Source organism: Castor canadensis, chromosome 8 (genome assembly GCF_047511655.1).
Source record: "Castor canadensis chromosome 8, mCasCan1.hap1v2, whole genome shotgun sequence".
Taxonomy (NCBI): Eukaryota; Metazoa; Chordata; class Mammalia; order Rodentia; family Castoridae; genus Castor; species Castor canadensis.
Genome location: NC_133393.1, coordinates 158,643,124 through 158,668,410, shown reverse-complemented (window position 1 = coordinate 158,668,410; position 25,287 = coordinate 158,643,124). Strand labels below are relative to the sequence as shown.

Here is a 25,287-nt window from a genome sequence, read left to right as displayed (position 1 = left end):
GACGGATGCGGGCCTCAGCAGTTGACTGGGTCTTGTGCACCATCCCCATGGAGGAAGACGGCAGACGACAGACAACCTTTAGTGGCTGAGTCAGTCACTTTAGCAACACGGTCCTTCTAGAAGGGTCTGGTCTTCACTTGCCCCTCCTGCCCAACCACTGAAGACAAAGTGGGATGGGGAGTTACAGAAGGGCAGGAAAAAAAAGGAAGGGGAAGGGTCCTGGGGACAGTACCCTCGGGCCTATCAATCATCTGTTCTGTTGTCTAGGGTTGAGTCATAGATTGAGGTAGAGGTTTTTATTCCCTAAACAAACAAACAAAAACAGCTTAGTATCTGTGCCAATGTAGAGAGAGACCTACTGCTGTGCATGGGCTGACTCCACCCTTGTTACCCACAGAGATGAGTCTGGGGGACAGTATAAAAAAAAAAAAGGTACCTTTTGCCCCCAACCGAGTTGGAGCTCCAGTGCTTGTAGCTTAACAATACACAACTTGTCAGTAAGAATGATAACAACCTTTATTGGGGATTGGGGTGGGGTGCCCTGTCAGATGGTCAGAACATTAAAAAAAGGACTCAACATAAAATAACCTTTCGGATCCTTCTTGGACAACATGGGCCTGCCCGGTCTCTGAGCCCCCAGGTGCCCTGCTGTGCCTGCTCCTACATGCCCAAAGTCAGTCAGCTCCTGCCAGGCACCCTTAACCACCCACCGAAGCACGCTGGCCTACCTTGCTGAACACAGAGACACCCCCACTTCCAGGTCCAGAGGCTTGTTTTTTTAAGGCAGTCATAATTCCAGCCTGGTTCAATGCTAGCTCCAAGGACCACCCAGCAGCTACAGTGCTGGGGTTTGACCCCCCCCCCCAAGGCCAAATAAAGTCTGACCCACATGCATTTGTGGGGGTCAGGTCTCCCTAACTCAGGCCTTCATTCCGTCAGAGGAGACCCTGTGCTGTAGCTGGATACAAAGTGCATGCATTGAAAATTATCGGTGAAAACAGTCCACTCCTTTCCTGCCCATCAAGTCCTAGTGGCACTTCAGGGTCTTGGCCCCACCCCTACCCTGACTCCTGCAGGCAGAGGTTGCACATTCAGGACCTTATTGCTGTGCCAGGACCTGGACCTGCACCTGGGGAACAGCCAGGTGCATCCTGTCTTCTAGCATGGCCTGAATGAATGACTCAGGTTTGGGCAGGAAAGATGCAAGCTGGGTCATCTGACTGGTTCCAACTGCCAGCTTTACCAATGCAGCATTTATTTTAAAATTAAATTAAAAAAGAAAGAAATGAATTGCATCACCAGGTAGTTTTCTTGATTAAGGATGCAGCCTGACCAGGGGTGCCGTGGCTGGGTGGCAGCAGCTTTACACAGGACCATTTAAGGCAGCTCCTTCTGGTGGGGCATCTGTCTTCCTGCAGAAACCGGGCAGGGTTGGAAACACTTGGGCCTCCGGAGCTCATCCAGTCTCACCCCTCCCTTCCTTGGCCAACTTGCTTACCTGTCCTTTGTCACTGTCCCCACTATGGCTGGGGCTGCTGTGGTTACTGCCATGATGGGCCCTGGGGGGACTGCGACAGCCATGGCAGAGATGGCTGGAGCAGCTGTGGGAGGACCTGTCTTGCTCAGTACTATGGTGGCCTCAGGGAGCACTGCCACTGCCTGGGCAGTGGTCACTTCTGAAGGTGCAGGGCAGGCAGGATTTGGCAGCATGCTGTCAGCATACTTGGCCCTGTGTGGCAGACACAGGCTCCAGTTATGGGCGCCCCACCCTCAAGGCTGCCCAAATTCATGTACCCAGATACCAGCAGGGTGACTCCATCCAGAAGGTGGCCTGGGAGGCATTGCACTCTGCCCTCTGTGGGTGGCCCAGGAGCTGCAATCATCCAGGTGGCTCTGCTGCACTGAGTTCCACAGAGCACTCAGACCCTGGTTTTCGTGAAGTGCCTGCCTTATTTTCCAGGATCCTGATGCCTTTGCTGCATGATTTCAACCCCAACTTTATACTGGCACAGGGACAGGACAGTATAAAGAGCCCTGCTGGACACTAAGCGGTCTACTTTTCAGGTCTACCTTGCCCAGGCACCAGGAGAAGATGGGCCCTGGGGCCTACTAGAGTGCATGGACACTGAGGCTTTGACCCAGGGAAGGGTGTTCAGACTGGCCAGAAAGCAAGTGAGTTGCCCCTACAAGGTGACTAGGACTCACCCCAATAATGCATCTACGAGGCAAGTTTTATGCAGACGGTCATGGAAAAAGGTGGTTTACTTTGCGGAGTAACACCTGCTTTTTATAGCAGGGTTAAGAAGTTTTCTATGAAGCATTTGGGGAAAGTGGGTAAAGGTTTTGAAGATTTTCAGTGATCCTAAACTCTTAACAAGAAGCCTGTGATCCAGCATGGTGGTGTTGTATGCCTATAATCCTAGCACTCAAGAGGCTGAGCCAGGAGGACCATGAGTTCAGGGCCAGGCTGAACTACATAAAGTTCCAAGCCATTCTGAACTACACAGCAAGTTCCAAGTCAATGTAGACTACATAGCAAGTTCTGAGCCAGTCTTGGCTACATAGTGAGATCCTGTCTTTTTAAAAGCAAAGTAAAACAAAACAAGGAGGCTGTGTGCACTCAACCGAAAGAGCTCTTTGCCCAGGCTTTCCTTTTGGTTAATTTTATCATGTTAACAGTGAGAATGTAGGCCCCTCTCTTAACAGTCTTGGTTCCAGTTTCCCAGGGCTGAGCCCCAACTTGCTGGAGGTCAGGGTGACCATTTGGAGAGGACCACGTAGACCCAGGGGCTTAGTGAGCCTTGGATGGGAGCTGGATCAGCTGCACCAATGATGGATCCACTGGGTTGGAGCTCTCAGCCTGGCTGGGGAAGACACTCAAGCCCTAATGACACAGGGGACCCTCCAGAACTACCTGGGGTGATGGGCATGGCCTTTCCAGGCAGGTCTACCCCACCTGCAGGACAAGGAAGGGCAGGCTAGACCCAGGGCCATGCACCATGGCACCATGCACCATGGCAGAGTTGAGCTAGGCAGTCAGGCTAGTGCCCACCCTAGCCAGGGTAGTACCTCATCCCCTTCTGGTGGGGTCCAGCCCTGGGAACTTCCCTCACTGTATCCTAAACCTACCAGGAACTCCTGCCTCAGGGCCTCAGCACAGATGAGTTATCCTACACCAGCATGTAGTAACTTATGCTCCTGTGCCTCACCCTGATCCCACCCTGCTCATGGGTAGCTCACTGATGGATCCCAAGGACCTTCCTCTGGGTGGACACATGAGCCTGGGTTCACTGGAGGGGCCAGTACGCTGTTGGCCTCCATACAGGGAGGATGTGTCTGTCGTCTCTGCCCTAGAGAGGGCCCTCAAGCCTACAAGCTGCTTGTACTTCCTAGCCAGGGTTCAGATGATCCAAGCTCAGTCCTGAGATGTGGCCTGTCCTACCTTCTGAGTGTGCTGGGCACCTGAGTGGAGCCAACACATGCCCTCCCACAAAGAGAACAGCGGATGCATGACAGGGACTCCCACAGACACAGCCTAGCCAGTAGCAGATTAAAGGTCATGCCCCTCCCCACTCAAGCACTATCTGGATCAACCCCAGAACCCAAGAGGCTCAGCTAGACCTAGAACCCAAGAATCCGATTGTTCTCTGCAATTAAGGCCAAATGTGGCAGTGACTGTCCACCCAAGTACACCCTATCTTCTCAGTTACTCACAGAAAATAGGCACTACTACATCAGGAGAAAGAAGTCCCTATGCCTCCTGTACAGCCTCCACCTTTATGCAAGGGCATTGTCTTCCCTAGAGCCTACCTCCACAGGATCATGCAGCCATTGGAACAGCAGTGAGGGACCCCAGCCTGGTCCCTGCTTGGTCTAAAAGGAGCTGAAAGCTAGAGACTTAGCCTGGACCGTGGTGGCTATGGGGCCAGAGGCCTGTGGCCCTTAGACTGGAAGCCACACTGTGTATACAATGGGGCCCCAAACAAGTCTGCCACACCTTGCACACCTGCCAACAGCAGCTTCCTCTGTCCTGGGCAGCCGGGGTGCCTCCGGGCCATGGCCTGTGCTCACAGCTTCCACAGCACCAGCTGCCTTCTCGTCATCCTCACTGTCAGAGCCCCCAGAGGAGCTGCTATCAGAGGCCACCAGGGGGGCCTTCCTAGTGACACACACGTTCCAGGCACAAGGCGAGGTACGACCAACTGCAAAGCAAAGACACCTGTGCTGTTCATGAGGGCAGATGGCCCCAAAGAGCCCCCAAACCTTCAAGTGCCAGTATGCAGCCCCCAAGAGACATAAACATCTTAGACATGATCTGCTGAGTATTACCTGTATATGTGTGTGTCTAAACGTGTACATGAACTGCTATGTGCCCTTCCCCCACCCCCAGACAGGACAGATGTGCACTAGTCTCAGAAGAGGCAGAGGGGACTTAGGGAGGCCTTTACCATCCTCACGGGCACTGTCACAATTACAAGCCTGGCACCCAGGATGGAAATGTCAAGTGGCAGCTGTTAGTCTTCTTAGAGCATTTTTTTTTTTTTTGGTGGGACTGAGGTTTGAACTCAGGGCTCTTTGCACTTGGCAAAGCAGGCACTCTATTGCTTGCTTGAGCCACACCTCCAGTCTGTTTTGTTCAGGTTATTTGGGAGTTGGGGATTTCACAAACTATTTGCGCGGCTGACCTCAAACTGCAAGCCTCCATCTCAGCCTCCCAAGGAGCTATGATAACAGGCATGAGTCACCGGTGCTCAGCTTGGAGGGCTTTTAAGCCCATCTAATTGAAGGAGGGGGTCAGGGGCTTTGGTCAAGCCCCAGGGTCAGTTTGTTGCCTGTGGCCCATTCACAAGCTTCTCTAAACTGGTACCCAACATTGCTGCCAGGACACAGAATGCAGACCTAGGCCTTGTTTGGTCACACCTGACTCTGAGTGCAGCCTAATAGACCTGTTCCTCCATTGGCACATGGCAGCTCCAATCCCATAAGGGTTATGAACCCCAGTACTGAGACATGGTCATAACTGGGGCCTTGACTACTTCCTCCCATGTGCCAAAGAACTGGTCTGCCTTAGGCCTGGGAATTAGGCAAGGCCAGGTTCCCCCACAGGAGCCTGAAACGCAGCCTACACCATTGCTACTCACAGGTTTTTCCTGGGTCTGTGTGATGGCTGCCCCCAGCATGGATATGGTCCGTGTCCACAGGAGAGCTGCACCTGGGCCCTGACTCGGAGCTGCAAATGAGGATAAAGAAAGGATGAGCCTGGGGGTGGGGTCAGTCACCTCCCAACCTCAATAGGCAGTTCTTGGCATAGCCCTATACACCAATGTGTTTGTTACCAGCAGAAAGGCTGGAAGTCAGTGAACTTGGCCCAGCCTTTCTCCTCTGGAGCTGAGGGGCCAGTTGCCCACACACTAGAACCTACATCCCTTGCAGCTGCTGGGACTGTGAGTGTCGGATTCACTGGCTCATCAAACACCGCCGTCCATGCAGTGCCTGCCAGGGAGAGATGCAGCAGTCAAGAGTGGGTAGGTTCATAGGATTATGTAAAGAATAAAATTAAAAAACAAAACAAAACAGGTGGGCAGGTCTATTATGCATAGACCTGGAGGAGGCAGCACCCACATCTCAGGGGGCTCCACGGAACTCATAGGAACCTAAGGCTGCTCCCAGGAAGGAGATCTGGTCAAGTCCTCTCTGCCTGAGGCATCTGAGCCTGCAAAATTCCCCAGGCACTTGCCCATTAGCCCCTCAAAGGAGCACCCCCCAAGAAGGTGGTGAAGCCCTCAGACCCCAGAACACCTGGGGGGTGGTCTTGAGGTGTCCTGTTGACACCTCTGGGGTACATGTAACAGTAAATGTGTGCTGCTGATCTGTTTGACAAGGCACCAATGAATCCATCTCACCTCCAGTAGGGGTGATAGGTGTGGATGTAGCTACTCATGTGCCCTGTCCCATCTGTCCTAACAGAGGACAAAGAGGTGAAGTATGTGAAGTGGGTTGTGCTGCTGAGTACATCTGAGGGGTGGCAGGTTGTGTAGAGACAGCATCCAGATTACATGGGTGGTTATCCCTTCCCCAACAGAGATAGTGTGAACACCAACCATATAGATGTAGCTGTGAATGACCACAACAGAGGTGGTAAGGGATAGGATACCATCTTGCTCTGGGTACAGTGCAGAGTAGATCTGCAGCCATGACAGTTGAAGAACAGCTATGAAAGCTTCTGCCTCCAGGAACATGTGTATGAAGGTGTGTGCAGACAGGGATGCAGGCCATGAGCAGCCAGAAATGCAGTAGCTATGAAGGAAGTCCAGCCAGAGCACCACATCCTGTCCCTAACACCCACATCCCCTGCTGGGTCCCCAGAACTACCTTCTGAGTCACCCTCTGAGAGGGAACCTTCATTCTGCACAGCAGCTGGAGGGGTGTCCAGCCCAGGTATGTTCCTGGCTGCCTCTGAGCCAGATTTCCTGTCCTGGCCTCTGTGCTCCAGGCTATTCTTTGAGTAGCTTTCTGAGGTGTGGGGGGCTCCAAACCTGGCGTGGGGGAGGGAAGACCAGGGGCACAGTCAGATGCCTGGTGGCTGGGCTGGATACCCAACTCTGGAGTGCAATTGATCGCCCAAGGTTTGGGGCTAGGGGCACAGGGTGTCCAGAAGTGAAGAGCACTGTTCAGCTCCCAGCCTCCATTTTGGCCTCCTCAGGAAGGGTCACTACCTCCCTGGGTGCCCAAGCTCTGCAAGACTGGCTGGGTGTCCAGTGAGTGCTCTTGTGCCAGTAACCCCTCAGTATAGGCTTTGAGATGATGGCTGGACCTCGCACCTGGCTCTGGCCATCACTCGGGCAGTACAGCGAGTCTCCTCATCTTCCCAAATGTCTTCTTCCTCCTCATCATCAAAGGGCTGGATTCGGTCATTGCAACAGGCTTCAAACAGAGCTGCACTGGGCTGCAAGACAGAAAACATGGAGCCAGTTTCTGGACAGCCTAGGGAAGCTTGTCTCCACATGGCTTTAGAGGGGCTTAGCTCGCAGGATGGGTACCCTCACCTGGCTGGAAGGCAGGACAGGAGAAGGCAAGGAGGGCAGCTCTACCCAGAGGGGCTAACCCCCCCAGTTCTGACACATGCTCCCTGGCCAAGGCCCCCCACGCCCCATCCACTGTGCCATGTTGCACAGCCAGAGCTGTGTGGACAAGTGGCATTAAGATGACGCCATGCCCTATAGCACCACCAACAGCCCCTAGTCACTCACACTGTCCTCATCAGCGTCAATGTTGAAATTGATCTCTGCAATCCGGTCAAACGGGGCACTGCAAGGGTAAGGGGAAAGCCCTCAGCGCCTCCACTGGATGCTGGTCCAGTGGGCCTGGGTGCACTCAAGGAGTGGGAGGACATTCACTGTCCCCTCAGAGGACATCGGGCTATGCTCCTGGAAGGACCACAGGGAGCTGCCTCCGTTAGGCCAGATCTCAGGGAGGAGGAAATCAAACCTCATCCAGAGATGATGCCAGATGCCCAGACTCACTTGATGTTGTCATCCTGGTCTGCAAACTCCTCGTCATTGAAGCCAAACTGATCCACAAAGTTGGCTGTCATCTGCTGGATTTGGTACTCGGAGAAGGCCTGGGAGGAGGGGAGGCCGTCACGGAGCAGGCCACAGCCTTGGAGGCTGCTCCTTGGAAGCCAGATTTCTCTGGTGCTCAGGAGCCTCTGGCAAAGTGGCGGTGAATCCTGACGCCGGCTGTATGTTCAGAGTGGTCACGGACACAAGAGCATCTTCCTCACTCTAACTCTGAAGCTCAGCAGACCCAAGGGGTCTCACCAAAGTGATGTGACTGGGGTTCTCCCTCCAGATTCCCCTCTCCCCCACACGTGCTTGGGGATGAGCTACCTCTACCCTTCACAGTGTGATACCAGGGAACTAAGTGCTACCAAGGGCATGGGCTCAGGAAAGGCCTGGCAGGGTGCAGAGTGCCGGCCATGCCCTCACCTGCTGAAGGGACAGCTCGTTAGGGAAAGCACCCTCAATGTCCTCGTCCTCACTTGAGGAGTGAAGGTGGTGAATGCTCACCTAAAACACAGGCCAGATGGGGTGGGTATGTGAGCCAGCCAGCACCCCAGGCCCCACCCAGTCCAGCACTGCCAGAGGCCCAGATCCCGCCCAGTCCAGCCTGAGGCCCCTCCTGGCACTTGTCAGATTGGTCAGTCTGTGCATCTGTACTGTAAGGAGATGCCAAGGACTCGGTAGCAGCCCAACCTCCCTGGTGCAGGGGGGCATCCTGGGTTCCAGGCATGAGGAGCATTTCACAGACAAGTAGCAGCTCCTGCTGAGAGGCAGGGGACTGAGGGGTCAACATTAGCTCTACACAGAGACCCTGAGGGATTCAGCACAGTAGTCTGTTACGGACAGCAGGCTGCAAGTGCTGCCCTTGTGCCTTCCTTGGCCCATGCTGTAGGGTGAAGCATCCAGGACTGTCAGTGGCCTTATCAGCAGCTACATGCCACAGGAGCAGCCCAGAGCTTGCTCACCAGGTCCACAGTGTTCCTGCGGTTGGTCTCTGTCAGCGTCTCCTCCACAAAGCTCTCCCAGCGCCCACGGCAATCTGCAGGGAGCCCTGCAAGGGAAGTGCTATCTGGTGAGCCCTTGGAAACCTGTGTGGACAGTCAGGACACCCACAGCACTGGCAGGCACATCTGGTCCCCAGAGGAACGGGCCACTCTTCTGTAGTTAGTCCATCTGAGGCCCAAAGTAGGAAATGGTGGGAAAGAGGCCTACATAGCTAGGGATGGAGGGCCCATAGGGCCTTAGGCCATAGCAACCCTGAGCAGGGCAGTGGGCACACTTCCTTGTCCCTTCAGAGATGTCAAGAGGCACCAGTGTTCTGAGTCTACTTGTTGGTGCATGAGCACACCCTGAGGACTACAAAACAGCCACTGCAGAGCAGGATCTGAGAAAGCAACCCACCGTCCTTCTCCATCCCTCACAGGACTGAGTTTGGCAGTACCCTGCAGGGCTGTGTGTGTTGTGATCTGGAAATGGTGAGGGATGACCAGGCAAAGAGCTTTCTGCTCACCCTTCACCTCCCCAAACTGCTCCATCCTGGGGAACCTCCCTGGTCCCAAGTCCCATCCCATTTGCTTTTCCTGTCCATCAGCATAGAGACCTCCCCCAGCTTGCTTGCTGTCCTGCCCTGGGCCCTCACGCTCTCATCATATGTGATGATGGACCAGCAAGCTCAAGCTCACCTGAGGCTACTAAAGCATGACAGAGAAGACCTCTTCTCTCTTGCCTTGGGGGACAGAGAGGACCACCTGGAGCTTCCTCACCTCACACCTGCCCAGGAGGGCCGCATAGGGGGACCATGGAGTCAATCAGGTGGGGCTGCAGATTGCATCTCCTCAGCCACATATGATATATACAACTTATTTACCTTCTATACCAGACCCAACCCTGGTGCCAGGCAGAACCTTGCACATGCCCTGTACAGCAAGACCGTCTTCTCATATCCCCATGAGAGCCAGGTCCCTCAAACAGACCCCCACCAGAAAACTCAGGGTGCTGAGCCTGATGTGTCAACTGTTCATGCTCAGCCAACTTCCTGAGTATCTCTGAAGCAAACTGCCTCTCCACTCCAACCAAGTCTCAATGCACCTAGACAAACCCCACTCAGCTTGCTGGTATCTTACTCTTCCCCTCACCCAGCCCTTCCCTGCTCAGCCCATGCACACAGGCCAGACAATGAGGTCCACAGCATGAGAAAGTAGGTGTGGGCACAGAGCCACACTGTGCTTAGAACACGAAAAGGACAGGAATGAGTAACCTGCTGGAGTGCCATGCAGGAAGGGACCTGGGGTAGTGGAGTGGGCACAATAGCTGAGGGCAAGGATCTGCTGGGGACTGTGCTGCTGTCCTGCTCAGAGCCCAAAATGGGATTACCCACACCACAGGCTCCCAGGGCCTAGTTCCTACTGCTAGGTCCTGGGGGACAGGATACCACCTATTCCTCCAGTTCCCCCAAAACTCACATTCAGAAGGTCCCCAAAATGCCTGAGGCCAGAGCAAAGCTGGAATGTGGGCCAGGACTGCCAGTACTAGGCAGAGGAGGAGACCATGAGCACAAGATAGCCTGCGGCTTCTGAGTACCAGCACTGGAGCCATGGACTGCCCCCAGTAGGCTGAGTCCCCTATACTATGTGCTGATGCTTGATAGGCTCTCCAGAGGTGTCTGCCCCATAGAGCAAACCCCCAGCTTACCCTGAGAAGAGACCCAATGTGGGAAGTAGGACAACAAAGGTGGCTCATGGTCTGTTCCATAGCAGTGTAGTTACCACCCACTGAAGTACAGAGGGTAGAGAGAGATGAGGGCAGTAGGCTCACCTCGGATGACCTCACTGATGTGGGTTTGTACGGGGCCCCGCTCCAGGTTCTGTACCACTGCATTGGCGATCCGAGTGAGGTGGCCCATGTTCCCACGTCTCATGCCACCTGCTGCCCTGAAAGTGACAGGGATTGTCAGGGTAGCCAGCCATCCAGTCCCAGCCTTGCCCAGCTTGCTTTTGAAAAGGCCAGGTAATCTAGGCCTCCTAAAGCTTCTCCACTGTCACCTCCATTCCAGGGCCTCTCTTCCACTGGGGTCACCCTATGTTAATGTCCAGAGCAAAGGCCTGTCATTACTCAGTACCTGACCAGCAGCTTCATCTCCAAGATGCTGTTAACTGGAGACTATCTGCCATGTACAACATGTTCAGCCAAACTTACCACCAAGAAGCAATGAGACTGCTCATTTTAGGCCAAAAGGCCATGGTGTTGGTCCAAGTCCCATTAAAGGCAGCAGTGGAGCTGAGCCAGGCCTGGTAGCTGCAGAACTCACCCTGTGTATGCTACTCCCAGGACGCTACTTGCCATTGGGGCTGGGTGGGGCCTCCTTACCATGTGGCTAGCACAGTTTCTGCTCAACCAACCACACACAGGTACAGGTGACATCTCACAACTGCACTCAGACCCCTCTGATATACCATGAGTCCCTCCCATCACCATCCAGATTCCACCTACTCCCAGAAACACAGTGAATGAGGGTGGCCCCAGACCCTGGAAAACACGCAAGAAATGCTTCTTGACCCGAGGGAAGATTCAGTTAAATAGAAGACACCGAAAGATTAAAATAAAAATGCTTCCCTATGTGCTAGCAGAGTGTGTCCTAAAGTTTTGAGACGACCAAAAATGGTAGTGGCCAGCATTCAGGAGGCTAAGGCAGGAGGATTGGGAGTTTGAGGGCAGCCTGGGATATACAGCAAGACCTTGTCCCAAAAAAAAATCTGAAAAAAAAAAAAAAAAAAAAGAAAAAGAATGGTCATAGGACCAGGCTGGGCAAGGATATTGGGACTACATGGGCTGCTGGGAGATAAGGGGCTGCTCACTGGACCACTGTCTAGTCTAGCCATCACTTAACCTGCCCCTTCTTGTCACCTCTCTATGCCCTCATTGCTGGGCAGCCCTCACAGTTGTTCACCCAGTAGCAAGATCCCTTCCAGGACAGGGACAGGTACAGGCTGAGCCAAACACCCTTGATTCCCCACACTGAGCTTGGAGTCCTGAACACAGTATTGCCAACACCCTGGTGAGATGTAGCCCTGCATCCCCAAATGGCCAGGGGGGTACCCGAGACTCTTACTGTGTATGGTCGTTGGCTTCCCAGGCCTCCAGGATCCTCTGTACCAGGCAGCACTTCTGGAACAGCTGGGAGGGCAGGCAGTGTGAGTTGGGGCCTGCAGGGCTACATACCCCCCAGACGCTGCAGGCAGTAAGCCAGTCCATCAGCATTGAAGGCCCAGGGGCTGTGACACCCTCACAGCCCCAATATCTGTGGTCCCCACCAAACACCAAAGGCAGGTGCTGCCCAAAGGCCTCAAAGTCTCATGCTGTTGAGTGCCCTGAGAAGGAAGACCAGGATGATAAAGGACACTTTTTGTGCTCCTCCGGCATCCCATGGGCCTCCTCGACCTTTACCTCTCTGGCTACTTTCCCATCTGCTTCCTCAGTATCCAGAAGGAACAGTTGGGGCCCTCAGCACTTATTCTCCCCTTCAGACCCCGATAGGCTATTTCCTGTACCTGGGAAGTTTGTCTTAGGCCCCAAACTTATATTCCCATTCTCAAACTCTGGGGGTCTCTTTCTGGCTACATAGCCCCTGAATACTTCCCTCCCCACCATGTGGCTCTCATCATTGAAACCACCTGCACCCTGGCTGTTTATCCACTGGGTCACTGGCTGTGAGCCAGACTGGATCCTTCTTGGCCCACCCACCAGGCCTATACATAGAAGGTACCTAGGACATCTGTCCAAAGCAAGCAGGAGGAAGACCTTCCAGAACTACTCAAGCCTGGCTGTCTATGAGGCCTCTGATAGAGACCCAGGGACCCGTTCCCAAGTCTCTGCCCTCCTATCAGCCACATGACATGGTTCAGGATGTCCACTACCACCACAGCCATCGTTGACTAAGCAGTCACATATTAGTCTGACTTCAGGGTATCTCTTCATGCCTCTCCCCTCCTTCCCTGGAAACACTCATTAAGGTTGCTCCCCACTAGGGATGATGTTAGATATGAGGAAAGAGACTCTGACTCCGGGCTCTCACCCACTCGGGGGAAGAGGCTGGGTGAGAGTACAACTGTGTGATCATCCAATGGGGAGGAAGGGAGGCAGTCAGAGAGAGGGCTGGTGCTTCTAGGAGGTCCAACATCTCAGAAAGCTTTCTTATAAGAATATGAGATTTGCATTTTCCTTCATGTTCAGTGTAACAGTGGGCTGAACCATGGGCCACAAAGCTGCGCCTCAGACATAGTGGGCTGCTCCTGAATGCAGATGTGGGGGAAGAAGGGGGTCTTAGGTGGCTGCCCACCTGGAACTATAGCCCACAACACTAACTGTGCAAATATGCCTTTGCTCTGACTGCCCTCACCATCCCTGCCACCAGCTAAGTGACCCTGGAAAACTTAAATGTTTCTTCATGATTTAGTGTACTTGTGGGTCAAAGAGGGTAGCCCCTCCCACCCACATGAGGGTTAAAAGAAAACACACCAGGGCCCAGCAGTGCTGGCCACAGATGGCATACCTCCAACCCTAACATCTACACAAGTCTGGGCATGACTCAGTTGGCAGTGACTACCAGGATGCTAGTTCGGACTTACATGGGTCACCATCATGTTCTCAGGAAGGCTGGCGACTGGTTGAGGGGTCTCCACCTTCCCATTCCCGTTCCTGCTCCCGTGCATAGGCTCCACCCTGCTCTCGGATCCACTGGCTTCTGCCCGCTCCTCCGGGGCAGAGTGGGAAAGAATAGCGGCTATGCACAGTTCCACTTGGAAGTGCAAAAAGTTATTCCAGGTGTACTTAAAAAACAAGTCCTGAGTAAACAGAAGACAGAGAAAGTTCTTAGATGGGCCTTCTCCTAACAGCTAAGTCACAGAGAAAAGCAGAATCACTCTTAAACTTCATCTCCTAATTTCTCAGGTCTCGTCTCTAATGTGTTAGGGTGTTTCCCTGAGATCTGTTCTCTCTTAGGTAGCTTTCTGAGGCTGCCTTACCCTTCGCCCTCTTGCCTGCCACCTTCTGTGTGTCACACTAACCTTGACTCTTAGCCAAATAATTTTCTTCTACTTCCTGTGTGTTTATTTTTTATCTCTAAATTGCTTAATTAATTACTATTTTTTTATTTTCCAGTATGTCTTTAAAAGGCTATATATTTCCCTGTAAAAATCTACTTTAACTATACTCTATACATTTTGATAAGTAGAATTTTTTTATTATTCTTCAGCTCTAAGATTTTGTCTTTGGTGAATGACTGGAAACATACTGAACTGGAGACTCCACCCAGGATGAGCAGTGTGCATCTTCCCCACCTGAATATGAGCCTGAGGTATGTATCTAGAATAGGCATCTATTCCCTGAGGAATAGGCAGCATGGGCTGAAGCCTGGAAGAGGAGGTTCTAACTGTCTTGGGCTTCCCTTGAGAGACAGAGGTGCCTGAGTGGGGACGGCTGCTGTTCCACTGCCTACAAACCCTCTTCTAGACCAGGGCAAGAAGGAAGGATAGGTACAGGTACACTCCCTGAAGCTCTGAGCCCCCAGTTCCTGTCCTCTCCCATTACTACTATCTTACACAGACCAGGGCTGTATTAGCCTATATCCCAGACTCCCAGCTGCCCACACAGAGAACAGGTGTTTCTGGGCAGAGAGATGAAATATGAGTTTGGACCCCTCCTTTACCCCAGGGATTTGAGAGCTTGAGAAAAGCAGTGAACCCATCTTCTTGACATACTTCTCCCCAACAGGAACATAGTCCCAGATCTCAGTTTTACCTTTTCTGCCTATGCAACCTTGAACCATCTTAGAGGCCTGACTGAGTTACCTCATCTGCAACAGAGAGCCAGATCCACCTTTCAACAAAGAAAAGTCAGAGCAGATGGCCTCACTGGTGAAGAAATGATGCCAGTCCTTCTCAAACTCTTCCAAAAAATGGAGAGGAGGGAACTCTGCCAAACTCATTTCATGGATTTCAACTCAGGGCCTCACACCTGCTAGGCAGGTGGTCTACTGCTTGTGTCTCTCCACCAGCCCTCAGTTTCTTAATTTAATTCAATAAAGTAAGGATAGAAGGAAACTTCTTGAACATGATAAAGATATTGACCAAAAAGTTCACAGCTAACATCATACTCAATGGTAAAAACTGAAAGTTTCTACTCCAGGATTAGGAAAAAGACAAGGATGCCCATTCTCACGTCTTCTATTTAACATAGTACTCAAAACCCTTACTAGAGCAATCAGGTAAGAAAAAAATAAAAGGTATCCAAATTGGAAAGGAAGAAATAAAATTATCTTTGTTCTCAAATGACATGATCTTATAAGTAGAAAATATTTATTTATTTATTTATTTTTGGTGGGACTGAGGTTTGAACTCAGGGCTTCACATAAGTAGAAAATAAACTGTCAAAGCTAATAAACAAATTCAGCAAAGCTGTAGAATATAAAAGCAACACACAGAAATTATTGCATTTCTATACAGCAGCAACAAACAATCCAAAAAGGAAATTAAGAGAATAATTTCAAGCCAACCATGGTGGTACACATCTGTAATGCTGGTTTTTGGGAGGCTAAAGTAGAAGATTGGAAGTTTGAGGCCAGCCTGGGGTATATAGTGAGTGTCAGGCCAGTCTGGGCTACATAGCAAGACCCTGTCTCAAAAAACAAAGGCTAGGCACTGGTGGGCTCACGCCTATAATTCTAGCTACTTGGAAGGCTAGGATTGGGAGGATCATGATTTGAGACCAGCCAGGGAAAATAGTTCTCAAGACCCCATCTCCAATATAACTACAGCAAAAGTGCACTGGAGGAGTGGCTCAAGCAGCAGAGTGCCTGCTTTGCAAGTGTGAAGCTCTGTGTTCAAACCCCAGTCCCACCAAAAAAAAATTCATATATGATAGCATCCAAAAGAATAAAGTCCTTAAGAATAAACTAAAAAAGTGATAGACTAGTACACTGAAAACTACAAAACATTGTTGAAAAATTTAAAGAAGGGCTATTATTTTTATTTATTTATTTATTTGCAACAATGGGAATTGAGCCTAAGGCCTTGTTCATGCTAGGCAAGTGCTTTACCACTGAGCTACACCCCTAACCTCAAAGAAGACCCATTTAAGTAAATGGAAAGATACTTGTGCTCATCAATTGGAAAACTCAATATTGTTAAAAAGACAACACTAGCTAAAGTGTGATCACTATAAAAATTCCAACAATACTTTTGGGAATAGAAATAAGATGAAGGCCCTGAGTTCAAGCCCCAGTACCCCCCCCAACACACAGAAAACTCAGTGGGCCTAGAAAAGTGAAAACGATCTTGAAAAAGAAGAACAAAGCTAGAAAACTCCCATTTCTCAATCCCAAAATGTATTACAAAGTTAGTTATCAAGACAGTGTGGCATTGGCATAAAGATAGAGAGAGATACAGACTAATAGAATACAGCACCTAGAAATAATCCTTCCCATTATGGCAAATTGACTTTCTACAGGGTACCAAGACCATTCAATGGGGAAAGTACAGTCTTTTCTACAAATAGTGCTGGACAATTGGACATTCACATGTGAAGAATGAAGTTGGAGTCAGGCGCCCGTGGCTCACGCCTGTAATCCTAGCTACTCAGGAGGCAGAGATCAGGAGGATCATGGTTCAAAGCCAGCCCCAGGCAATTAATTCCGCGAGACCCTATCTTGAAAAAAACCTAACATAATAAAGGGCTGGTAGAGTGGCTCAAGGAGTAGGCCCTGAGTTCAAGCCCCAGTATCGCAAAAAAAAAAAAAAAAAAAAAAGTTGGAACCTGCCTTGTACCATATATAAAAATTAACTCAAAGTGGATAAAAGACCTAACTCTTTGAAAAACATCATGACACCAAAAGCACAAACGAGAGAAAAAGATAAGTTGTGTTTCATCAAAATTAAAAAATTTTATGTGTTAAAGGACACCATGAAGAGAGTGAAAATGTCAGGCTTGATGGTGCACACTTGTAATACCAGCCCTTGAGAGCCTGAGGGAGGAGGATCATGAGTAAAAGGGTAGCTTGGGTTACACAGTGAGATCCTGTCTCAAAAAAAAAAGGAGCTAGGTGCCTGTGGCTCACACCTGTAATCCTAGCTATGCAGGAGGCAGAGATCGCAGTTCGAAGCCAGCCCCTATCTCAAAAACACTCAAGGAAGGGGTAACTAGTGGGAGGGGGAGGGTAAATGAAGGAGATTAGGTGATGGTATATAGTAGATGAATTTCATATACCTGTATGAAACAGAACTAAGAAGCCTCTTGCAATTGCTTTAAGTGGGATGGGGAGGGGGTTGAGGGGGAGAGACAATGTAACTAATATACACTATAAGTCTAATTGGAATTGTCACTACAAATCTTCCCCTATATGATGAATATACCCTAATAAAAATTTATATAAAAAAAAGAGTAACAGGAGGGTTAATTTGATTAAAGCATGATATATACAGGCCTGAAGTACCAAAGTGAAACACCTTGGACCATCAACATATACTTTTTAAAAACTGAAGGACAGGAGGTCTTTTCCAGGAGTGAGTACTAGTGGGAGGGAGGTAGGCATAAGGAAAGGGTGAATGAGGATGTGAATATGGTGGATGTATTTTGTATTCATATATGAAAATAGAAGAACAAAACCTGTTGAAATTGTTCTAAGAAGGGGGAGGGGGAAGAGGAAGAACAATAGAGGAGGTAAATCTAACTAAGATATATTGTAAGCACATATGTAAATATCACAATGTATCCCCATACAACTATTATTTGCTAATAGAATTTTAAAAAGAAAATACCCAACACAAAACAAGGCTGGCAGAGTGGCTCAAGTGGTAGAGCACCTGTTTAGCAAGTGTCAAGCCCTAAGTTTAAACCCCAGTACTGCCAAAAAAAAAAAAAAAAAAAAAAAGGAAAGAGATTCTGACACATTGAACAATGTGGATGAATCTTCAGGACATTGTGCTCAGTGAAATAAGCAGAGGCCTCAGGGCAAGGCAGAATTGGGAACTGTGCCCACTTAGGCCAATGCCCCTCCTGTGAGCACACTGCTCAAGGCAATGGAACTAAACTCTCTGCAACAGTGTTTGCTGCCCATGGCCAGCACACTAGGCTGCCACTGCCTACCCATCCCTCTTTTCAGATACCTGAAGCATCCCACAGGCCACTGGACAGCCTCTGCTGATGGAGGAGCATATCCATCAGATGAAGAGCATCTTTCAGAACATTTTTTACTTAAGACCTATGGTGTGCATCCTATCTTGGAAAGTCAGAATATAAGAGAAGAGATGACATAACTGAACACCTGCTCTCTGTTGTCAGGGCAGTTCCATGATAGACGGTTGCCTCCTGTGAGCCCAAGGCTGAGGTGCATCCCTCTGTTGTTCACTGTGCTCTCCCAGACACCTGTAGTCAAGCCCTGGAACTTGGGATCATCTCTTCTTGACAGGTCTTTGTCCAGGTGCTGAGGTCTAGGTTCAGCTGCCTGCCCCAATGGACTCTGTTCTACTGCCCCTGACCCATCTCCATGTCCAGCTGTAAACTGTGCATGGCACATGCAGGCATGCAGGGCTAGCTGCAGTGCCTACCTACCAGCAGTAAGTCCATGGTGTTGAGCCGACAGAGCTCCTGGTTGATGCTGGGTGTGTTTGTGTGCAGCAGTGCAGCCATGAGGCGTGCACCATGCAGTCGGGCATTCCCCAAGGGCTCCTCCAGAACACCAATAGTGGTCAGGATCGCTTTTTTCTGCAAACACAGGAGGCACAACCCAGTTGAATCCATGTGATCAGCATGGCCACTACTCCACTATGTGACCAAGCCTAGAGGAGTAAGGTATGTATGTGTGGTTAATCAAGGCAGGGCTGCTTGCAAGAGGAAATAAAGGGATACACAGGGTAAAAAACCCACTGCTCTCCTCAGGGCCACAGAATGAGCAAGGAAGACTGACAATTCCTAGGAAGCCCAGGGACTCTCATCTGAACCTGCAAGGCCAAAGGGCTGGGCACCATGGCATATGAGATATATCCAAGATAAGACTAGTGATACCAATCTGAGGATGGGAAGACCTGCCATGGGTTGGAGCCCCTCACATGAGGCTTGGCTATAGATGCCTGTGGCTTTTGTCAGGGCACAACATCAGAACACTGAGCAAATGGATGCCCAATGAACATTCCCAAAGGACACCTCATCAGGCTAGATTCCAGTATTTTTTGGTCCCCCCACATGCAGTATAATGTGGCTACTTCTTCATTAAGTGAGTGTTCCAGGCTGACAAAATAGAATCCCTGTCTCCAAGAAGCTTACTTGCAGTAGGGGAGGCAGACAATAAACAAGTTGGTAAGTTAGGGTAGGTGTACCAGGTAAAGGGATGGGACTGTGTCTGGGAGAGGTTGTAATGTGATGCTGGAAGGACAAGTAGGGAGCCCTGACAAACAGTGGGGAGTGATGACCTTGAGTACTTCATCTTCTTCAGCACAGTCCAAACATGCCCAGTTACTGAGTGAGCAAAGGGCTTGCCTGGCCCTCCAGGAGCTGAGCAGCCTTTGGGTAAGTGCCTCCAACTTAGAGGATGATCCGATAGTGACCTCAGGCTCTGCAAAATGTGCCACTCCCAGGCTTCTCTTATGAAGTCAGAGATGTACACTCCTGGGGGGGTTACCTAGAAAGCATGTTTTGGCATTTGCCCAGTAGTTCTTAAAGTGGAAGTCTGGGAAGGGCAACTTGATCAATGGTGAGATCCTCTCCTTGCACATTACTCCACTATAGTGTCTCCAAAGGTCCCAACAGCCATTTACCTTTGGTGGGTTGAGCAGGAGCTGGTGGAAGTCCTTCAGCCATGGCTCAATGCCATGCAGGACACTGCTTCTGACAGCATACGACCTTTCCAGTCCCTGAGAAAAGGAGTCCACCAAACCCTCTGTCCTGTGGATGATGACAGCAGATGGAGCCTTGGCAGATGCACCCATGCCCTATGCACACCTCATTTACCCTGCCAGTCAGTGTTCAACTCATCATCTTCCCAAAAAAACTCTTTAATTTTCCCAAAAAGAAATCTTAACAGTGATACTATTCAAGACTTCCACACATAGTGATTGGTGCAGAGAAGAGAAGGGCTCCCAGGGTCCTTAGCAAAACATTTCCTGGTGAGATCCAAGAGCAAAGGGCAAGGGAAAGTGACACAGGACTTGCTGACTTGCTGCCCCTCAGCCCCTAGTGGGGCCACTCCCTCCTCCTGCTTTGAAAATATTCACTGTTGTCCCCAGTCCTTGGCCAAGAGACATGAGATGGACTGGCCACATGGTTTGTTTGCTTTTTCAAGCAAATTTCTCTGAAATATTTATTTAAACACCTTGTCTAATAATAAAAGTAACACAAGATCGCTACAGAAAAATCCTAAACACATAAAAGGATAAAAAAAGTAAAGAGAAATAGTTGGTTCTTCTTTGTTTTCCTAATTTTTACTCTATCCCCTCCATCACATGCAGGTTTGGGACTGGCCCTCAGAAGTGGCCCAGGCTTCCTGAATTTGTTAAAATAATCAATATTCCAGTTGCCTAAGTAGAGAAAAAGATTATCTATTCTTAGGTAATAAACTAGTAATGATGTATATATAGGTAGTGAAAAAGAGAGAAGATGAATACACGGAGGGAGAGAGGGAGAGAGGGGGGTGGTGGGGAGAGAGAGAGAGAAAGAGAGAGAGAGAGAAACTTTAAATAGCCTTACTACCAAGATCAAGGCAATTTTCTTTTTTCTTTTCTTTTCCTTTTTTTTTTTTTCAGATACTGGGGCTTGAACTCAGGACCTTCACTTTGAGCCACTCTACCAGTCCTTTTTTGTACAGGGTATTTTCGAGATAGGGTCTCGTGAACTGTTTACCCGGGCTGGCTTTGAGCATGATCCTCCTGATCTCTGCCTCCTGAGTGGCAAGGATTACAGGCATGAGTCATAGGCACCCAGTGCCAATTTTTTATTTATCTTTTTTTCTTTAAAAAAAGAACAAAACACAACACAGGCTATCAGTATCAAAGGATAATGAAGATCTCCCGATCATGTGGAAATAAGAGGATTGTGGTCCCCTTGAGAGAGTCAGACCACTACCCCAGCATGTGATGGAACAGAGCATAGAGAGATGTCCCCACTGCCAGGAACCTGAATACACTGATAGAACTCCAAGACCCAGGGGAGAGGTTGAGAGGGGAAATGCCCAGAAATACCAATACTCTCCTCTGCTGCTTCCATTTAGAGCATGCCCTATAGGGTTCCCTGGGCCAATGAACCCAACCACTGACTCTCTACACCCTGCCATCACTCATCTGTGGCTCACAGGATGTCAACAGATTGTCTCATCTGTCCAGGAGTCTGTAACTAGGGCTGTGCCCAGTCTGCTGGAACCGGAGAGCCAGACTGGCCAGTGAAGTTCCATCCACCAGCCCCATGTGGACTCTCCTCATGGACTCCCTGACACAGGGTGCCTGTATATTGCACTTTCCATACCACATCTGATCTCCTAGTTCAGACAGGGAGCAATGCTGATCTCCTAGTTCAGACAGGGAGCAATGAAGAAGGAGGGGCCATGTCTCAATTATCTTTGTCTCCTACTGCCCCTGTGCTAGCAACACGGTAGAAGTTCAAATAATACCTGATGAATGAGAAAGAGAATGGAGGATAGTCCCCTGAAACAAAGTGCCTGATTCAATACTCAGCAACTAGTTTAGCATGTGTGTTCATGGGGCTTAGGAGACAGAGATAAATACAGCATACTCCCTGCCCGGCCACTAGAGATAAACAAGTAAACAAGTAGTCAGAGTGGAAGCCCTATAGCAGGTACATATGTGCATGCACCCATGAACTCCACAGTTCATGCCAGAAAAATCTTGAGGAAAACCACACCTATTCTATATATAACTAAGTGCACTGCAAACTGGCAGCAGTGGATGCCTTGAGGCTGTGCTGGAATCATGCTTGATGGTGAGGGTCAAAGAGGACTTGGCCACAGCCATACAGTTGATCTTTTCAACCAGAGGTATCTATCCACATTATGACTTGCATAAACAATAGTTAACTAAAAACACAACATGGCCCAGCTACTCTCTGGGTACCCAAATTTTGCCACACAGAAGCAGCTTATACCACTTTCCCAGGGAGAGGCTCACCCAGCCCGCCTTGGTTCCAGCAGGGCAAGCAGCACCTGTGTCCCGCTGACCAGGCAGCTCTCCGTCTGGTCTTCATAAAACATGTTCTTCAGAAGTTGCTCCACACAGTCCTGCCTGTGGGCACATGAGGAAGTCATTGCTTGACAGAGCAGATGCACAGACATGACTGGAGGACACTCTCTTCTCTACAGGGCCCTGAGATGCCCTAAGCCAGGAGAGGCCACATTCTGGGTTTGGTCAGCCTCAAAGCCAGGGGCCCATGGGTTGGAGATGTGGCTCAAGTGGTAGAGCACTTGCCTAGCAAGTTCAAAGCCCTGAGTTCAAACCCCAGTACCATATATACACACAAAAAAAGATGCCCAGTGCTCACACAATGGTCTCGCCTGCTGGCCCCAGCTCTCTGGACCACCAGGGGACATCCCTGAGCTCTGAACCTGGGGAGCTCATCAGACTCTATATCAGAGGCAGCAGCATCTTCTGCACTCAAAGGAAGGTTGCAAGATATCCCCATGACTTAAGAGTGAGGCCCACCACACGGTGGCCCACCAGCACTCACGACTCCAGCGCAGTGAGGAGAGGGTCCTGCTCCAGGGTCTCTTGCAGCTGACTACCCTGGTCTCTGCCCAGCCTGACAATGTCACAGAGTGCCTGAGAAGCATTTGACTGCCTCTGAAAAGATACAGAAACAGACCCTTCAGCCAAGGAGAACTGCCAGCAGAGCTAGCTGCTGGGCAAACTGCCACTCATGCTGGTAATAGACTTGGACTTTGAAGCAGTTTTCTACAAAGATTCCAGATCAATAGGTTCACTTCAAAGCAGTTTGAATATGTTTTTTCCACTGTCAAGATGGTTAGACTGGTTGGATATTTTTAAAGCTGTACTGAACCATCCCCAGGAATTCAAAATTGGACCCAAAATGGCCAACTATGTTATACCTCCCTTGGTCGTTGCTTTACACATTTGATCCATGTTTTAAGATACACTAACAATGTGACTATGTTGTTGATTTTGTATTTTAAATTTAATAAGTAGATATTATTTTTAGAATGAGTCCTGTGATCTAAGGAAAACAGGGAAGCTGCTACAGAAAAAAATAGGACTCAACTTTCCTAGGAAAACATGAATACTACTCCCACATATGACTCCAATGTATACTTGCCAATAACATGGAGGGTGTTCTGTGGGGGTGGATAAGCATGTTCAAGAGAGAAACAAGCCTGACCCCCTGCAGCACTGTGCACTCACAGTGGGAAGACTGAGGTCAAAGAAATACTTGCATGACTACTTCAACTCACCCCAGGAAGCCAGCAACCTCAGAATGAGCTCCCCTTCCCTACTGAGAGGCCCACATGGCACAGAGCTGAGGGTGACCCAAGTCCCAGAGGAACTGAATGCTGCCAGGTCACTTGTGACTGCAGAAGTGGAGCCACCCCTACCCAGTACAGTCCTGAGATAACTGAAGTCTTATGAGAGACCCTGAGCAGAGGAACCATTAGGCCATGGCCAGATCCTTGATCAGATCCTTGACCAGAGAAACTGATGCTGTCAGAGATTAAAAAGTACTTGTTAATACTTCGAGGTGATTTGTTATTCAGGCATAGATAATTAGCACAATTCTGTTATAACTAACACAATTTCTGTTAGAAAATGAAAGCAGCCAGGTTGGCTTTGTGGTCTTGATGTAGACTTTGGAACTTATGCTGTGGGTGAGCTTCACCTCTCCAACAGGGCAACACCTATCCTTTATAAATGCCAACATGGTCTCTCCTAGCTGTTTGGCCAGCCCAGTGTGCTGACAGGTGACAAAGTAAAGTAGGTAGGCAGCAGTGAAAGCCTTGGACACGAAGTTAGAACCACTTTCAAAATTGCTGGGGGCAATGTACATGTGTATAAGTATTTGCAATGCATAGAAAAAGGTCTGTCAGGATATAACTCGAACTCTCAACAGTGATTACTGTAGGAAGCAGAGAGAGGTGGCTAGAAAAGGAAGCCCTATTGTTACCTGTGATATTATGATATGTATATTTTGTTTTTTATTCACAGTTTGTGGCTCATGACTTTGGCCTTGTCTTACAGTAGACCATAAGACTCTCCTCATTCTAGAAGGGTCCTGCTACGTAACTTGGAGGGGGGAATGTTACACAGAGAGGCCTGGAAGAACCTGATAGACAAGCCTTGCTGAGCCTCCTTACACAGTCTATTAGCAATCATGCCCATGCAATGAAATCTCTATAAAAAGCTTGAAAGGTCTGGTTTGTGGAATTTCTGGACAGTGGAACATATGGAGGTTCCTGGACGATAGCACCACAGACAGGACATGGAAGCTCTGTGCTCCTTCTCCCATACCTTGGCCTAAGCACTTCTTCATATGTATCATTTTTTCTCTTCTTTTCTTTTCTTTTTTTTTTTCTTTTGTTTGTAGTTCTGGGGCTCAGGGTCTACTCCTTGAGCCACTCCACCAGCCCTTTTTTTGATGGGCTTTTTCAAGATAGGGCCTTGCGAACTATTTGCCCAGGCTGGCTTCAACCTGTGATCCTCCTGATCTCTGCCTCCTGAGTAGCTAGGATTACAAGCATGAGCCACCAGAGCTCGGCTCATCAGTATCCTTTATAATAAACTAGTAAATGTAATTAAATGCTTCCCTAAGTTCTTAATTAGTTCGAGCAAACTAAATGAGCTCAAGGAGCAGAGTATAAAAAACCTAATTTATAGCTAGTTGGTCAGAGGCATAGGTAAGACAACCTGGGTCTGTGACTGGCATCAGAAAGTGTGTGTAGGGAGGGGGAGTCTTGGGGTCTGAGCCCTTGACTTGTGGGATCTGATGTTACCTCCAAGTAGAGTGTGTCAGAACTGAACTAAATTAGACAATAGTTTACTGGTATCTACTGAGAACTGATTTACTGCTTGGTTGATGGGGATATCCTTCAACACCTAGTATCAGAAATAGTCTGTGTTGTGAGAGTTCAGTAGAAGTGGGAGTTGGTTTTCACTTGTATATCTTCAGAATAACCCTGTATGCTTCTAGGGAAGCTTGTAGGAGGCCTTTAGCAATCCCCTCCTTGAATTCATGCCCTTGTAAGCCCATCTCAAGTGTGAGCTGGCTGGACTTGGGCCACTTCTGAGATAAGTTTACAGAAGTCTGACGTAGGTCCAGCTCACCCTACGAAGACAGCTACCTCAGAAGAGCCCCCTGCCCTACTGAGAAGTACACGTGATACAGAGCTAAGGGCAGCCCAGGCCAACAGCTCTTGAGGAACTAAATACTTCTAAGTCACTTGTGACTCTGGAAGTAGGCCCTTGGCATTGTTGAGCCCTGAGATGACTGCAGTCTTATGAGAGACCCTGGCCTCGTGAAGTGGCTCAGGTGGTAGAGTGCCTGCCTAGCAAGTGGGAGGCCCTGAGTTCAAACCCCAGTACTACAGATGAGAAGAGCCATGACCAGATGGAATTGGAGAACATCATTCTGAGTGAGGTTAGCCTGGTCCAAAAGACCAAAAATCGTATGTTCTCTCTCATATGTGGACATTAGATCAAGGGCAAACACAACAAGGGGATTGGACTTT

At 49.4% G+C, this 25,287-nt stretch overlaps 1 protein-coding gene across 11 annotated transcripts in view; it reads right to left on the bottom strand.

Moving 5' to 3' along the window:
- Positions 1 to 491: 491 nt before the first annotated feature.
- Ppp6r2 (protein phosphatase 6 regulatory subunit 2) overlaps positions 492 to 25,287 on the bottom strand; it is a 92,218-nt gene continuing 67,422 nt past the window's right edge. For 4 of the 11 annotated variants that reach the window (XM_020181275.2, XM_020181261.2, XM_020181268.2 and 1 more), the window contains 18 exons: positions 22,281 to 22,393; positions 21,725 to 21,838; positions 19,367 to 19,493; positions 18,165 to 18,317; positions 13,187 to 13,402; positions 11,671 to 11,735; positions 10,377 to 10,492; positions 8,528 to 8,613; positions 7,989 to 8,069; positions 7,524 to 7,621; positions 7,251 to 7,308; positions 6,822 to 6,946; positions 6,373 to 6,536; positions 5,337 to 5,493; positions 5,142 to 5,230; positions 3,998 to 4,202; positions 1,499 to 1,729; positions 492 to 1,412 (listed from right to left, as the gene is read on the bottom strand). In XM_020181275.2, coding sequence (XP_020036864.2) covers positions 1,364 to 1,412; positions 1,499 to 1,729; positions 3,998 to 4,202; positions 5,142 to 5,230; positions 5,337 to 5,493; positions 6,373 to 6,536; positions 6,822 to 6,946; positions 7,251 to 7,308; positions 7,524 to 7,621; positions 7,989 to 8,069; positions 8,528 to 8,613; positions 10,377 to 10,492; positions 11,671 to 11,735; positions 13,187 to 13,402; positions 18,165 to 18,317; positions 19,367 to 19,493; positions 21,725 to 21,838; positions 22,281 to 22,393 — 2,247 coding nt within the window. In that variant the 3' untranslated portion in view covers positions 492 to 1,363. Of the gene's footprint in view, positions 1,413 to 1,498; positions 1,730 to 3,997; positions 4,203 to 5,141; positions 5,231 to 5,336; positions 5,494 to 6,372; positions 6,537 to 6,821; positions 6,947 to 7,250; positions 7,309 to 7,523; positions 7,622 to 7,988; positions 8,070 to 8,527; positions 8,614 to 10,376; positions 10,493 to 10,519; positions 11,315 to 11,670; positions 11,736 to 13,186; positions 13,403 to 18,164; positions 18,318 to 19,366; positions 19,494 to 21,724; positions 21,839 to 22,280; positions 22,394 to 25,287 lie in introns of those variants that run through there. The other 7 variants (XM_020181279.2, XM_020181283.2, XM_020181289.2 and 4 more) reach the window with 7 other exon arrangements.